Source organism: Diabrotica virgifera, chromosome 8, assembly GCF_917563875.1.
Source record: "Diabrotica virgifera virgifera chromosome 8, PGI_DIABVI_V3a".
In the NCBI taxonomy this organism is placed as follows: domain Eukaryota; kingdom Metazoa; phylum Arthropoda; class Insecta; order Coleoptera; family Chrysomelidae; genus Diabrotica; species Diabrotica virgifera.
This window is the reverse complement of record NC_065450.1, coordinates 178835465-178853805: the sequence shown is the minus strand read 5'-3', so window position 1 is coordinate 178853805 and position 18341 is coordinate 178835465. Positions and strand designations below refer to the sequence as shown.

At 34.5% G+C, this 18341-nt stretch overlaps 1 protein-coding gene across 4 annotated transcripts in view; it reads left to right on the top strand.

Moving 5' to 3' along the window:
* Positions 1-18341, top strand: part of LOC114337834 (neuroglobin-like) — a 115947-nt gene that overhangs the window by 80606 nt on the left and 17000 nt on the right. For all 4 annotated transcript variants that reach the window (XM_050658614.1, XM_050658612.1, XM_050658613.1 and 1 more), the window contains exon 2: positions 9957-10133. In XM_050658614.1, the coding sequence (XP_050514571.1) occupies positions 9967-10133 (167 nt within the window). In that variant the 5' untranslated portion in view covers positions 9957-9966. The remainder of the gene's footprint in view (positions 1-9956; positions 10134-18341) is intronic.

Here is an 18341-nt window from a genome sequence, read left to right as displayed (position 1 = left end):
AAAGTGATGACTTTCAACCGTCAAATATTTAAAAAAACTGTGTGTTTAATGGTACTTACATTAATAAATTACAATAAAATTTTGGTTTTGAACAGTTTTACTCATGAAATCATCGCAACAAATTGCACTCGACCTCTGAAATTAATATAGAATTTTTGCTCTCGTGACACTTTGACATAATTTCACTCGCCTTCGGCTCGTGAAATTAAAACTGTCAAAGTGTTACTCGGGAAAAATTCAATTATTTCAGAGCTCTTGTGCAATTACTACTGATTATTTCATTCATAGGAGATTCTGACCAATAGAAAGCTACAGAAATGCAAATTAAGGTGATAATTTTTGATAATATCCCGTCGTTAAGTATATTACGTCAGATGCACTTCGTTGCTACGAAAAAATACATTCAGTGACATTAATGGCAATTAATGTTTTAAAAATTATAAAAGTGATGACTTTTAATAGTCAAATATTTATAAAAACTGTGTGTTTATTGGTACTAATTTGTACTTACATAAATAAATTATAAAATTTTGGTTTTGAACAGTTTTATTCATGAAATAATCGCAACAAATTGCACTCGATCTCTGAAATTAATATAGAATTTTTGCTCTCGTGACACTGACATAATTTCACTCGCCTTCGGCTCGTGAAATTGAAACTGTCAAAGTGTCACTCGGGAAAAATTCAATAATTTCAGAGCTCTTGTGCAATTACTTCTGATTATTTCATTCATAGGAGATTCTGACCAATAGAAAGCTACAGAAATCTAAATTAAATCGATTATTTTATGATGATTTTAACTTCCAATCGTATAGTAAGATATTTGATCACGTGTTTAATCCTGTCCAATCAGATTAAAATTATACTGAGAATTATCTACTGTAGAAAATTACCGATAGAATTTTTTTAAGTAGATTGTTTCTGTTTAATGGCAACCAGTTTCCTATTTTTGACAACTGTCACATTTAAGAAACTATCCATAATATACGTATTAAAAAATAATCTTACGAATATCACACGACAGTAAGAATAAATAAAAAAAGAATGCTTCATTTTTACTCAAATTTGTTGTCATTGGGCAATAGCTATTGCCAGACAACAAATTTTCGAAAAACTGTCGCATTATTTTCAATTTATTCTCACTCTCTTTTGATATTGTACCCGATAATTTTTGATAATTTCCCGTCGTTAAGTATATTACGTCAGATGCCCTTCTTTGCTACGAAAAAAATACATTCAGTGACATTAATGACAATTAATGTTTTAAAAATTATAAAAGTGATGACTTTCAACCGTCAAATTAACATTTATAACAACTGTTTGTTTAATTGTACTAATTCGTACTTACATAAATAAATTACAATAAAATTTTGGTTTTGAACAGTTTTATTCAGGAACTAATCGCAACAAATTGCACTCGATCTCTAAAATTAACATAGAATTTTTGCTCTCGTGACACTTTGACATAATTTCACTCGCCTTCGGCTCGTGAAATTAAAACTGTCAAAGTGTCGCTCGGGAAAAATTCAATAATTTCAGAGCTCTTGTGCAATTACTACTGATTATTTCATTCATTAGAGATTCTGACCAATAGAAAGCTACAGAAATGCAAATTAAGGTGATAATTTTTGACAATATCCCGTCGTTAAGTATATTGCGTCAGATGTCCTTCGTTGCTACGAAAAATTAGATTCAGTGACATTAGACAATTAATGTTTTAAAAGTTATAAAAGTGATGACTTTCAACCGTAAAATATTTTATAACAACTGTGTGTTTAACAGTAGGTACTAATTTGTACTTACACAAATAAATTACAATAAAATTTTGGTTTTGAACAGTTTTATTCATGAAATAATCGCAACAAATTGCACTCGAACTCTAAAATTAATATAGAATTTTTGCCCTCGTGACCTTTTGACATAATTTATACTGTCAAAGTGTCACTCGGGAAAAATTCAATAGTTTTAGAGCTCTTGTGCAATTACTACTGATAATTCGATGAAATAACATTATTTTGACATAATATTTAAAAGTCAGATCAGTAGAAAATTACAATGGTTTTGAATCGTCATCATGGAAACCAATATCGTCGTCGTGGTAAGTAAAAGGGCTATACGGGTTCTGGATATTTGGTGGAGGCGCCCCATGGTATTTCTTATGGGAAAACGAATAAAATCGCTAAGGTTCATTCTGGTCATTTTTGACTCTTTTTGTGTTGGAGGCGCGACGGCTCATCGGATCGTTACGTGTGAGGGGTCGTTGGAAAGCGGAGGGGGTAACGAATACGTTAACACAAAAAACAAACGCAAAGACAGTACCAAAAGGGCATTACTACATATCTCCGTTATTATTGGTCTGATTTTAATGATTAAAACGTTAAATGAAAGAGGAGGGTATACCGAATACGTTAGGACAAAAAACAACCACACATAGACATTGCCAAAACGGCATTACAGCATATCTTCTTTGCTAATGATCCGATTTTGACGTATGGGGTGTCAAATGAGAGTGGTGGCGACACAGAAGCCAACTGTCAATTCTTCTTCTGTCAACGTTCAACATTAACTGTCAATTCTTCTTCTTCTTTTCCGTATAGTGCCTAACAGAAAATGACGCGAATGACGTGACGCGAATGACGTGACGTGAATAACGTGACGTGAATAACGTGACGCGAATGACGTGACGTGACGTGAATAACGTGACATTTGAACGTGAATGATGTGACATTTACGTGACATTGATCAACAATGACCAGAGGGTTGTAAGAACTCATCGCTTATCTCAAGATCTCTTCTTCTTTTCAGTAAAAAAGTACAGGGTGGTCGCCCGGCCTAGCCTAGCCTGGCCTCTTTTACCACCAATTGAGTTTTAAGAATACAGACAATAGGGTGGGCCGAAAAAATTATTTGTTTAGTTTTAATACACAATACCCCCAAAAAGATGCCTTTTGGTAAGTATAATCACTGTATTTTTTTTAGGATTTTTAAAAAAACATCTTCAGCCCTCTACCACCCCTAAAGTGAACCCTAAATCAAAATTATTTAATTTAATTAGCAATACCTGTAAAAAGTTTCAATTATATGCAAAGAGTTCATGTTATTTTTTTTATACATTTAGAATAAGATATTCTACCCTCTACCAACAGATAATGATCTTGAATCAAAAATAAAAATAATAAATTCACAATTATTTCTGAAAAATTGTGTGTAAATATGGGAAACTACTGCACATTTTATAGGGTGTTGGGAAATAAAACAAAATTTGAACTGAACTAAAAGTTTATTGGAAACCGAAAACAAACAAAAATATAAATATCCTATTTTTAAACACACTAAAATGCGAAATAAAAATCAATAGAAAAATGCGTTCATTCAATTTTAAATTGTGCTTTGTTATCGTAAGTTACAAGAAAGTCTTTTGATTTTATTTTAGATCGAATAAATCCGTCTCTGCGTTCTGGCCCTGTAACTAGCAAAGATGATTCCGAAACCAATTTCACACATCTCTCCACAGCTTGCGTGTGGCATGGATATTTTGGAAAGTCAAAGTCTGCAATTATAGAGCTATCAATTAACTGTTTCAGCTCATCATCTGGTATGTCAGCTAACATTGGTGGGGCCGTTACTTCACATTCACTCCAGTTTATTAACTCAAAATACTCCGCAGCATTAAAGTTTATTTCTGGTATTTTAAACTGCCTTATTCCGACTTTTTTCTCTTTTCTGGCTTTAATAATTCTCCGTAAAGCTAATTCTCGTACCCATTGACGATTATCTGTTAACATACATAAGAGAAGATTCTCCGGATGAATATAATAGGAGTTTCGTTGGATAACTGCATCTATAATATTTTTAAGATCATCTCTTAAATATCTTGATAGTGTAATGGATTTGAAAACATGCAAACTGGCTTGTGTGCAACTTGGATTAAGCTTTATAAAAAACCACATTGGTGCATAGACTTTAATTATAAATTGAACAAGATCTTTCAATCTTGATGTAGGATGTTCGGTTCCAACGTAGAGGCGGAGAACTCTATTTGCCATTGTCAGCCATCTGGAATGAGCTAACTTTCCAGGGCTACGATTTGCTAAATTTTCATAGACGTTGCCATTTGATATTGCTTGGCATATGTCGTACAGATATGACTGGTCTGAGCTTAATTCTTTAGATGGTATTGTTAGTTCTGGGAGATCACTTTCAATTATTTCAAAATCTACGATTGGAAGGTGTTCGCATTTTTCCAATAATTTCCCGATCACTCCAGAGAATTGACGAGGTCCAGTAGTAGCTCCATCCAAACGTTGAAATAAATGTCTCAATGGCAACTCATTAGCATGTAAGGCACACACAAACCATTGCAAAGGTCGCTTAAGTTCATTTTCGATATATGTTATAACTCCATTTTTATGTCCAGTATTCACTATGGTTCCGTCACAACCAATCGCCACTAAATTATCCAAACAGAAGTTATTTGAAATGAGAAAGTCTATTATTGCCTTTCCAATTGACTTGGCTGAGCCTGCAGATGGGGTAACGTGCCCCAAATAAACAGAATTCGGTTCTTCTATCAATGACACATGTTCTTCTGCAATAGTTCTTTTATGATATCTCTCACCTTTCTTTTCCTGCACTAAGGTTTTGTCCTTCCTGCCATCAAAGTAAATACTCTTAATGGGTTTATTTGTAGACTGAAACTCATTACTAAGGATATTTCTGTTCTTTTGACGAGCTCTTCTAACTTTATTTTTATCGATTACTTTTGAGGTATCACTATCGCAAATAATTCCCACATCTTTTAATACAGCTGTGGCAACAGCAGCTGCTGACCTGTCAGAAATTCCATATTTGTCACATATGGTACCTAATGTGGGCAACTTTATCCTCATTTGACTACAGGATGGTTTCGACGGTAAATCAATATTTGCAACACTAGGTGAGGCTTCAGATGAAGAAGAATTGTCAGAGTCTGTTGATAACCTAGTGACCTCAGTAGAACAGCTGGGCATAGAAATATTGTGAAATTCAGATTTGAATTTTTGTACTCGTTCTGTTTCTTTTGTTTGTCTCTCCGTCCTTACATTCAACTTTTTAGTTGTTTCACGATCAACAGTTCCTATAGCCATATCTCTAGTGGACCGTTGATCCAAAAGAAATTCCTGTTCCTGCTTTGGTACTTTTCTTGATTTATCACACTTGCATGCAGAAAAATCACACTTACAGGCAGCAATGTCGAACAACTTATCCCTTGTTTCCTCTTTGAAGCTGGTAATCTTTAACTCATATTGAACATTTCTTTTGCTTTTTGGATATCTGATAAGGTTTAAATATTTATTATGATATTTACGTAATAATTGCATGATGCGGTCCTTTGACACGGTTGGAATTGACGCTGATTCCCATATACTTTTGATTTTTGGCACAAGCACTTCACAAACTTCATTAAAACTTGGTTCCTTTCCAAAATATTTAGTAAACTTCAGTTCATAACGAATAAACAAATAACATCGAAGCACATGTTCTATCGTTGGTAAAACATGACAGTTTAAGTCGACTGGGTTACCGAAAATTGGACATTCTACTTTACTTCTTGTAATATTTAATTTTAAAGCAGCCATATTTATGGTCGTGCTAGGTATTCACGCAAATACAACAAACACAATCTATTCGTCTTGGCTTTCAACAAATAAACAATAAACATGCGTTTCACCCGAAAGCTTATTTCGCACTAAGAAGATAAGCGACGACAAGTACCATAACTCTCGACGATCCATCTCAGCCGGGACTGTTCGATTGTATCCGAGGCTTCACGACCAAGACCATCAGTATTAAATACTTTTATATTATATTATTATACTTTTTATGCTTTAAAGTTATACGGAGTTAATTTTACATTTTGTGTTTGGAAAAAGTTGGAAAATTGAGATTTTATTTTAGTTAGAGGGTGGTAGAGGGCTGATAAAATCATTTTAAAATAATAAGAAAAAAACAAAAGATTTATACACGGTAAAAGACAAACTTTGAGCGGTATTGTGTTCCTAATTTATTTATTTATTTTTCAAGGTCACTTAAGGGCTGGTAGAGGGCTGAAGACATTTTTTCAAAATAAAACAAAAAATCACAAGTATTTTTTACACATATACGCATCTTTTTACGGGTATTGCGTTCCTGTTTGATTCGTTTTTTTTCTGAAGTCCAGTTTCGGCCCACCCTAACAGACAACTACACATACACATAGACATTGCCAAAACGGCGTTACAGCATATCTTCTTTGCTAATGATCCGATTTTGACGTATGAGGTGCCAAATGAAAGCGGTGGCGACAAAGAAGCCAACTGTCAATTCTTCTTCTTCTTTCCGTTTATCGCAAATTATATACAGGGTGTAGTCAGAAAGTCAAATAAATTCTTCTTCTTTTCAACTGTCACAGTGATTCTTTAAGTTGTTTGTTAAATCGGTTTTCATAGTTCTTTCTGATCTGCCAAAATATTACCTGTCACTTCAGACATGGATGCATTGTCAAAGGAACATTAGGTAGGTATGTAACGACTAAACGACTTAAAGTACAGAGACACACGACTCATCGCTGATAACGTACACGACATAATATAATCATTCTTATGAGATGTCCAAACCATCCCACTCTCATGAATTTTATCAAATACAATGCAACGGTGTTGCAACAAAACAAACATTCAAATTCGTTTACAGACACACACGCGCGCGCGCGCACACACACAAGCGCACACACACACTTCTCCATCTGACAAGTAGATCAAATCACCTTCTCATATTTCTTGAAGGCTACAACCTGTTCATGACGATCGAACGCCATCAGGTACATCTAAAAAACCAACCAACAAAACAAACACATTATATTCTTTAACTATGTCCAACCCATCCAGCACCTACCTGTCATCGTAGAAAAAAAAGACACTCCTTCAGTCTGCACTATTATTCTGAATATTCATATCATTTTTATGAAAATTACTGAATAAATATTTTCGCATTTCGCAGCCGTCAATTCTTCTTCATTATGTCGAGCCATCGTCAGTTCTTCTTTTCGTTATTCTTCTTCTTCGCTTCTTAAATTATGATAAATATCCACAATTTTTATGCCTTCACCACTTTTCTATGTCCACTATTCTTTTGTCATCACCATAAATTTATGTTGGTATTACATTTCACCTATTTTAATTGAAATGTATGAAAAATATTACTACTTATATATACGAGGTTGATCAAAAATTACTAGTGAAATAAACATTATAAAATAAAAGATTTTAGAAATCCAGATTTGAATTTTCGTGTGAATTATTGTACTGTATGAAAAAATTAGTAATTGTATATACGGGGGTTGATCAAAAATTACTTATAGACGAAATAATTAAAGATCTTTGTAGAAAAGGGGAAATTTGACTAGTTTATTTTACAGAACAATAATGGGTAGCCACGTGTCGAGCAGTGGACGGTGGGTTTGTGTATTTGACGCCTCATACGTCAAAATCGAACCGATAACAGTGAAGATACGATCTAATAGCTTTTTGGCAATCACAGTAGAGTGTAACAGCAGTGTTTGGTATACTGTTATTTCGTAATCTTTTGAGCATATTGTCTCAGTATGTGGCCTAGGTATGAAGTTTTTCTAACTCTCACTATATTGAAAATTTCCTTGCCTATTGTATGCAGCACTTCCTTTTGAGTTGACAGACCAATACTTGACGGCAGTGGCACAGGAGAAGATTTGACGTTTTTGCAATGCTAAATATTTAATTTTCTTTGAGAAAAGAAGATTTGACGTTGACCGATCAAAAAGAAGACGATGGCGCAATACAATGAGGAAGAATTGGTTGCTGCGGAACAGAAGAATTGACAGATCGCAAAGAGGAAGTTGACGTGACAAACGAAAAGAAGAACTGACGATGGCTCGACATAATGAAGAAGAATTGACAGCTGCGAAATGCGAAAATATTTATTCAGTAATTTTCATAAAAATGATATGAATATTCAGAATAATAGTGCAGACTGAAGGAGTGTCTTTTTTTTTCTACGATGACAGGTAGGTGCTGGATGGGTTGGACATAGTTAAAGAATATAATGTGTTTGTTTTGTTGGTTGGTTTTTAGATGTACCTGATGGCGTTCGATCGTCATGAACAGGTTGTAGCCTTCAAGAAATATGAGAAGGTGATTTGATCTACTTGTCAGATGGAGAAGTGTGTGTGTGCGCTTGTGTGTGTGTGTGCGCGCGCGCGTGTGCGTCTGTAAACGAATTTGAATGTTTGTTTTGTCGCAACACCGTTGCATTGTATTTGATAAAATTCATGAGAGTGGGATGGTTTGGACATCTCATAAGAATGATTATATTATGTCGTGTACGTTATCAGCGATGAGTCGTGTGTCTCTGTACTTTAAGTCGTTTAGTCGTTACATACCTACCTAATGTTCCTTTGACAATGCATCCATGTCTGAAGTGACAGTTAATATTTTGGCAGATCAGAAAGAACTATGAAAACCGATTTAACAAACAACTTAAAGAATCACTGTGACAGTTGAAAAGAAGAAGAATTTATTTGACTTTCTGACTACACCCTGTATATAATTTGCGATAAACGGAAAGAAGAAGAAGAATTGACAGTTGGCTTCTTTGTCGCCACCGCTTTCATTTGGCACCTCATACGTCAAAATCAGATCATTAGCAAAGAAGATATGCTGTAATGCCGTTTTGGCAATGTCTATGTGTATGTGTAGTTGTCTGTATTCTTGAAACTCTAGGCTAGGCCGGGCGACCACCCTGTACTTTTTTACTGAAAAGAAGAAGAGATCTTGAGATAAGCGATGAGTTCTTACAACCCTCTGGTCATTGTTGATCAATGTCACGTAAATGTCACATCATTCACGTTCAAATGTCACGTTATTCACGTCACGTCACGTCATTCGCGTCACGTTATTCACGTCACGTTATTCACGTCACGTCATTCGCGTCACGTCATTCGCGTCACTTTCTGTTAGGCACTATACGGAAAAGAAGAAGAAGAATTGACAGTTAATGTTGAACGTTGACAGAAGAAGAATTGACAGTTGGCTTCTGTGTCGCCACCGCTCTCATTTGACACCCCATACGTCAAAATCGGATCATTAGCAAAGAAGATATGCTGTAATGCCGTTTTGGCAATGTCTATGTGTGGTTGTTTTTTGTCCTAACGTATTCGGTATACCCTCCTCTTTCATTTAACGTTTTAATCATTAAAATCAGACCAATAATAACGGAGATATGTAGTAATGCCCTTTTGGTACTGTCTTTGCGTTTGTTTTTTGTGTTAACGTATTCGTTACCCCCTCCGCTTTCCAACGACCCCTCACACGTAATGATCCGATGAGCCGTCGCGCCTGCAACACAAAAAGAGTCAAAAATGACCAGAATGATCCTTAGCGATTTTATTCGTTTTCCCATAAGAAATAACATGAGGCGCCTCCACCAAATAGCGAGAACCCGTATAGCCCTTTTACTGTGGTAACCCATTATATTGAAAGTTTTTTTGTGACAACTTTGCCAAAGAATTAATTTGTGCATTTTCATTTTTAAATAAAAATTTAATTTACTCTATTTTTTGTGGCTTTTTTTCAAACGTACGGCCCTAAGAAAAATATTGTTCCTAACTCATGCGGAAAGTCTCTTTTCCGCACTCGACTGCTTGCCCGAACTCCGCTATCGCGTCGTTCGGGTCAACGGCAGTCTCGTGCGTGGTTCTAAAATAACTATTGCATCCAGCAAAAAGCATAACTGGATTCAGGCTAGTCAAGATAATATACAATGGAATTATTTACGGGATGCCTATGTCCAGCAGTGGACTCAAAACTGCTAAAAATAATACTTAGTTATAATATATTTTGTGAAGGTATTGAAAACAAATGTTTTCAGTGTTTTATTGTTAATAAAAAAATGTTTTGTTGCAGATATTCAAACATGGGTTCAGTATTGAGCTACTTCTTAGGATTCTTTGTTAACCAAGGTAGAATCGACGATGCCAACCCTGTAACAGGACTCACATCGCGTGATATATACTTAATTACAAATAGTTGGAACAAGGTTATTTCCCAGCCTACTGAAAATGGTATCAAATTTTTTATGAGGTACTGTAATTTTTCATGTTTGTTTGATTTTTTGTTATAAGCCTAATTAATATCGAATATAACTGACAAATTCAATACAAAAGCACTTTTTATTGTTTTATATTTGTAAATGTTTAAAATAAATTAAAAATGTAGATTCTTTTTCTTATGATCATCTTTCAGTGCGTCACAGTTTTTCGATTTCTTTCTAACGCATTAAATTGTATGTGACAGAAAAAAAGGCACGTCGGTGATTACATTTCGTCGGTGACATTTATAACATTTATTCTAATTATTCTAGTTGTCGATAGATGGCGCCATAATAAAAACAAATAATTTTTTTTAAATTAGATAATAATATTACAAATATAATCTGTATAATTTATAAGACTATACAAATCAAAGAAAATACCATTTTATAAATGCAAGAAACACATTTGATTTGTTTTTATTCCAAATTGAAAATAAAATGAGATAACTGTCAGATTTAAATAAAATGTCATGTTAGAATAAATGTCATAACTGTGTATTATCACGGACTTACCCTTTTTCCTATCATTTGTTACGCACTGAAAAATGCTCATGAAAAGGACAATTGGGACCGTGCAAGTTCGGAAAAGCGACACCTTCTTCGCTCTGCACTTTTATTCGCACTTTTAATTATATTGGCCAATCATATGGTCCTGGTTACTGGATAATTGTTCAAGAAAAATAATAAGAAGAAAAAATAAGATTTAGGTTATGTTATTAAAACGTAAACAATAGGGAACTTGCACATTTTTTTTATTATATAATAATGTTCAGTTTTGTTTAAAAATGAGATTTCCAAAATTTCACGATTCAAAAACTCGTAATAACTTAGAAATACATATTTAAAGTCTTCTGCAGTATAAATTAGTTCAAACGGCCCGTGACGTCACATAGTTTTGCATTAGTTTTTATTATGGTTATATTTAGCTGTGTCTAGGTACACGATAACGTGTACGCAAATAAAAAAGTTAGGTAGACGCGAATTAAACTTCATCAAGCCAGTGACGTCATTATTTAGCTTGCGCAGTGACTATATATTTTGGTACATGCTATTTTGATATGTTTAGTGTTTGTTTGATAGAAACATATTTGTTAAGGGAAGGGAAGCAGAACTATTCAGATGTTTCAAACTTAATTGTAATAAATCAATGTATATATAAAAGTATATATTTAGGTTAGCAAAATAATTATATGTATTTAGTTTACATGACATGTAGGTACAAAATATTGTTAAAATAATTTTTATACGTAAGTGAATTATTATAATCAACTATTCTAAATGCAAAATAAGCCACAATTTAACTAAAAAAAATATTTTATTAACGTTTAGACGTCCAAATCGGATGTCATTGTCAAAATACAAAAATTAGTCAGATTAAATAAATTATTAAAAAAAATTTTTTACTAAGCAACAACATCTTTGTTTAATTTAATAATATTTTGTATTTTGACAACGACATCCGGTTTAGAAGTCGAAACGTTAATAAAATCAATTTTTTACTTAAATTGTGGCTTAGTTCTTATTTAGAATAGTTGATTACAAAAATGCCACAAGGATAATAGCTTCAGAACAAGTTAATTATTATTGGGAAAGCTTTAGGTCTTCCTTTTATTTTAATCTTTTGCGGTAATACTATTTCATTTATAACTAAAAAAAATATATATTAATTTATAGTCTCTTATCTTTTTCGTACTGTTTTAAAATGTTCTTAAACTCATTAAAAGAACTAAAGACTTGTCCACACTCCGTAGTTAATTTAAAAACAAACACTAAACAAATAAAAAATAAGAAATCACTGACACTCTAACTTTTTTATTTGCGTACACGTTAGCGTATACCTAGACACAACCTTATATTTAGGTATATTCTTCTTCTTCTTCTTTAGTTTATTGGCCTCCACCTACTTGGGTATTTGGCAAGCTCATCGTCGTGGAATAAGTCAAAAATATTTATATTCTAATGACATTTATCGTATATCATTGTAATAATATATACCAGTTTGTTAAAATTGTAGTTTTATACTGTTTTTGAAGGAAAGGAACAAAGGTTTACTATTGAAAATAAAACCATTTTGTAAAAGTACAAATTTTCTATGAATAGGTCTAACGATCAAAAACACTTGTAACGTCACATAAATGTATTTTCTACTGACGTTTATAACGTCTAATTTAAAATTCTGTTTACTTTATTGGAAAAATGTAAATCGATGGCTTAACTTGCAAATCGGCTAACTCCATTTAGTTAACTCCAATCGGTTAACTTCCATATAACTTTTTGTAAGCAATATCCTAGTTATAACATAATATGTTGATGATGGAGTTGTCCATTTTTAACGTAACTATTTACTATGTGAATTGAGGAGTTACCCAATATACCAATTCTGTGATTTTAAGAAGTTTTTTTGTGTTCCTATAAAGTTTTAGAAAACGGAGTTAGCCGCTGTGCAAGTTAAGCCATCGAAATGTAAAACCAAATGTCACGACGCGTTTTGGACCACCTGTTTAATTTGAATTTTTAATCGTCTTTAGGGGCCAAACGAAAGACAAACAAAACTTTTTTATCTTTGATACATGTTTTAAATTATGTTCTGTTGTGATTTATAACATTTTTTTCGAATTTAATAATTTATGCTAGTTCCCTATTTTATGTAGTAAATAAAATTGGTTATTAAAATGCATTACTGCAAGCAAAATATAATTAATTAAATTTACCTTTATATAATAATTGCATATCATATCAATATTGTGGAGCAATATATAATTTTTCTTCTTAAATTTCAATAGGTATGAAATGTACGTCAATTTGACAATTTCAATTGACAATATGAATTATTTAAGAAAGTTGCAATATTTCTCCGCTATTCGCGCACGATCGTTTCGCGTATCCCTTCCGAGTACTTGCACACCGCGAATACCATTTTTATTCAGTTGCAATGCGAAGGCAAAACAATCTTATTTTTCACTTAAAACAGGAAGCGCACTCCAGCACTCTGAATCAACGATTTTCGACTCTTATTGGAGTCATCATCGGAGAGCCGTAGGCCTGCTGTTCTCTGCTCAATGTGAACAAACCATGAAAGTTTATCCCCGCATTGCAACTGACGTGTATGGAGTAGGTGACTAGCGTCATCTGGCAACTGAAAGGTAAAGTTTTCAATCCTAATAGCAACATTAATGATATTGAAAAATATTAAAAATATTACTAAAAGATTTTTAAATTAAAAACTTATTTGTCCATTTCCTTGGTAACACCTCCATGGCTTCTAAAATTTGCAAGCCAGATGGATGCTGAAGCGAAGAAGACAAGAGGGAGCATCCATCTGGCTTGCAAATTTTAAAAGCCATGGAGGTGTTACCAGGGAAATGGACCAATAAGTTTTTAATTTAAAAATCTTTTATCAATATTTTTAATATTTTTCAATATTATTAATGTTGCTATTAGGATTGAAAACTTTACCATAAAATAAATAATTAATTGTGAAATTCTAAAGGTATTGTAAGAAACGCACATCAAGACTCAACTATAGACGAAGCAACGAAGCATTAAACCTAGGAATTTTGTGCAGTAAGATGAATCGTCATGCAACTTTCTGCATTCGATTAGAGAGAGTGTCAGGCAACTTTGTGAACTAAATTCATCTAGGGCAAAAATTTTTGTGCATAAAAAAATGCATTTTAAAAGTGCATCCCGAAGAGGTGAAAATGAAAAATTTAGAACTCGGGAAAAATTGATGGAAATGAGTTGAATTTTTATAATCTGGGGTTTTGGGGATCACTGAGGACGAATTTCATATCGGCGATGGTCTCCAAGGTACCTGCTGCCCACGGTGGAACTCGTCGCCTAGAGTTTTATGTTATAATCATTAAAAATCAGTCAATATCCATTACTCGGGGGGTTTTTGGGGTCGCCGGCCACGAATTTGATGTTGGCGATGTTCTCCAAGATACCTGGTGCCCAGGGTGGAACTCGTCGCCTGGAGTTTTATGTTATAATCATTCAAAATCGGCCAATAACCATTACTCTGAGGGTTTTGGGGGTCGCTGATCAAGAATTTCATGTGGTCGATGGTCTCCAAGGTACCTGGTCCCAGGGTGGAGCTCGTTGTCTGGAGTATTATGTTATAATTTTTCCAAATCATTTAAAACCATTAAGCGGGGGGTTTTGGGGGTAGCTGAGCACGGATTTCATGACGGCAATAGTCTTCTAGGTACCAGGTGCCCAGAGTGAAACTCGTCGCCTGGAGTTTTATGTTATAATCATTCAAAATCAGTCAATAACCATTACTCGGAGGATTTTGGGGTCGCTGAACAAGAATTTCATGTGTTTGATGGTCTCCAAGGTTCCTGGTGCCCAGGGTGGAACTCATCGTCTGGAGTTTTATGTTATAATTGTTACAAATCATTTAAACCATTACTCGGGGAGTTTTGGGGGTCACTGAGAATGAATTTCATGACGGTGATAGTCTCCAAGATACCTGGTGCCCAGGGTGGAACTCGTCGCCTGGAGTTTTACGATATAATCATACAAACTCAGTCAATAACCATTACTATGAAGGGTTTAGGGGTCGCTGAGCACCAATTTCATGTTGGCATTGGTCTTCAAGGTACCTGGAGCCCAGGGTGGGTCTCATCGTCTGGAGTTTTATGTTATAATTATTACAAATTATTTAAAACCATTACTCGGGGAGTTTTGGGGGTCGCTGAGCACCAATTTCATATTGGCGATGGTCTTAAAGGTACCTGGAGCCCAGGGTGGAACTTGTCGTCTTGACTTTTATGTTATAATCATTCAAAATGAGTCAATAACTATTACTCTGAAAGTTTTAGGGGCCGCTGAGCACGAGTTTCATGTCGGCGATGGTCCCCAAGGTACATGGTGCCCAGGATGGAACTCGTCTGGAGTTTTATGTCATAATCATTCAAAATCAGTTAATATCCATTACTCAGGGGTTTTAAGGGTTACTAAGCACGAATTTCATTACGGCGATGGTCTCCGAGGAGCATGGTGCCCTGGAGACCATCGCCGTCATGAAATTCGTGCTCAGCTACCCCCAAAACCCCCGCGTAATGGTTTTAAATGTTGTAATAATTATAACATAAAACTCCAGACGACGAGTTCCACCCTGGGCACCAGGTACCTTGGAGACCATCGAACACATGAAATTCTTGTTCAGCGACCCCAAAATCCTAAGAATAATGGTTATTGACTGATTTTGAATGCTTATAACATAAAACTCCAGGCGACGAGTTCCACTCTGGGCACCAGGTGAACAAGAAACCATCGCCGTCATGAAATTCGTGCTCAGCGACCCCCAAAACCCCGCGTAGTGGTTTTAAATGATTTGGAATAATTATAACATAATATCGAGACGACGAGCTCCACCCTGGGCACCAGGTACCTTGGAGACCATCGACCACATGAAATTCTTGTTCAGCGACCCCCAAAACCCTCAGAGTAATGGTTATTGACTGATTTTGAATGATTATAACATAAAACTCCAGGCGACGAGTTCCATCCTGTGCACCAGGTATTTTGGAGACCATCGCGAACATTAAATTCGTGGACGGCGACCCCAAAAACCCTCCGAGTTATGGATATTGACCGATTTTTAATGATTATAACACCTAGGCGATGAGTTCCACCGTGGGCACCAGGTACCTTGGAGACCATCGCCGATATGAAATTCGTGCTCAGCGATCCCCAAAACCCCCCGAGTATAAAAATTCAACTCATTTCCATCAATATTTCCCGAGTTCTAAATTTTTCATTTTCACCTCTTCGGGATGCACTTTTAAAATGCATTTTCTTATGCACAAAAATTTTTGCCCTAGATGAATTTAGTTAACAAAGTTGCCTGACATTCTCTCTAATCAAATGCAAAAAGTTGCATGACGATTCATCTTACTGCACAAAATTCCTAGGTTTTGGGCTTTTTAGTGCTTCGTTGCTTCGTCTAATCAGAATTATCAGAATAAGAAGCTAAGTACTTAATCTTTCGAGTCTGGATCCTTCGTGCAAACATAATATACTGTATAGAGAACATCTCTTTTCTGAAGCAGGTTGTTGAGAAAATATTAGCCTGGACTCTTTCAACTCGTACAGTGTTTGTAAATCTGACAAAGGCATACGATATTGTTCACCTTCACTGCTGAGGTTCTTTCTTTAGATGCCCTCTCTAATGGAAATTGGCGATGACTTCTGCAAAATCTCTATTTTTTTCTTATTAGGAATTGGAGGTCTAGTCCCGTTTAATCCTTGAAGTTACGCAAGCAGGTCATTTGTCGTCTGCCAGAACGCTCTCTTTCTATTTTTTCTGCTAATATCGAAGAAAGCGATACTGCCAGTGATGACATAATTATGGATTGGAAACATAAACTATTTTCAAGACAGATAAAAACCTCTTGTTCATATTTGAATGATGAATAATAAGAGGAATATTTGGTGGCGTCTGTTTAAACAATATTTAGTACCGGCGCAAATTGATCCTAAGCAGACACAACCTGGCACCGGCGAGTTGCGTAGACCGTTCTGCGCATCCTACTATCAGTTCACGCGTTCGCAGGTCGAGCTTGGGAAGGTTGGTCATCGACGTACAGTTTTCTTGGGCTTGGGACGGGTGACTCAGCGCCAGATGTTAATTTTTACGTGTTTTTGTTTTGCGAGATGGAAATATCTGAAATGAATAAGCGGCGATATATTTTACACTATCTTGAATGAATAACATTTTATTGCTCTGTTGTATCAATCAGCACTACTCTACAAGTTTTATTTGTTTTAATATGTATTTTATTATATAATATAGTAGACGCAATAGTAGGGAATATAATATATCTGATTAAAACAGTGAATTTTTTACATGTTAAGTATTTTTAATTTCTTGTGAAGTATCTACTTAGTGTGGCTTTAGCCAATAAATCAAAGTTATGCGTTTACAAGAGCATATTATTTGAAAAATAAGGAGTACCATAATGTGTCAAAATTATAATCTCCTTTATACAGATCAAAAAATTGTTTAGTATGTATTTCTAAATCCACACAATTATTGGAAAACGATTCATGGTAAAAAATATTTATTGACACTGTTATCGACAAAGTCGCTCAATTTTAAACTTGTCATCATATATTTATTAGACTTTTGTTTATCGTTAAAAATTAAATGATGGTTGGGAATTGTATTTTTTGTGTGATTTAATATTTTATCAAAAACCTAATCAGCAAATGAACCGTTTTTGCGATCACAATCAATGCAGTGTTTAACTTATGCTTGTTATTATAAAGGTATGTAGAAATAGAATACTCAGTGTAAGATATCTTTTTTTCTACAACCACTATTCAAAGTGCACTTTTCTGCACCGTTTTATGTTAGCAAACTTGATATTTTCTCACAGTATAAGATATTTGACATTAGTGTGCAGAAAAGTGACGTTTCTGTGCCGCAAAGTGACGTTTCTGTGCCGCAAAGTTCTTTTCTGCACAGTTGACTACCTCATTCTGAGTAACGTTATATTCTGTTTACATCCGTGGACTACCGCATTCTGAGTAACGTTATATTCTGTTTACATCCGTGGTTAAACTTTAGACAAATATATAACCTATAAGACAATTATTATATTTAACTATAGCATAGAAACTAAATTATGGATGTTACAACTGTTTTATTTTACAATTTTATTCTTATTAAACATTTTATAATTATCAAATAACCAATAAGGATTTAGCAACCTGTGCAAGAGACGTCGAATGAAGTAGGTTTTGTGTAAATCCGTGACTGCATAAATATAATGTCAATAATGTGTAATAATTGTTTAAATTTAAACAAATTAAGGCAGTGCATTAATTTTTTAACTGATTTCTGTGCAATTTATTTAGGTATAAGGAATTTAAATTGATTAGTAGGTATTAATTAAATACAGTTTAAAATTTATCACATAGGTACCTATTATAATTAATCGTCGTTTGGAAATTGTGATTTTTATTTTTAGGAAAAACTGGGCTTGTAGAAAAAGTATAGTGTGAAACACGTGCAGAAAGGTAATTTCTCACTCGTTTGAATTGCGGCACTCGCTTGCGCTCGTACCGCAACTTTTCAAACTCGTGAGAAATTAGTACCTTTCTGCACTTGTTGCACAATATACTATTATGCACCCGCTTATGATCAAATTCGATGTTTTCGAAAGTCATACCGCTACGACTACTAG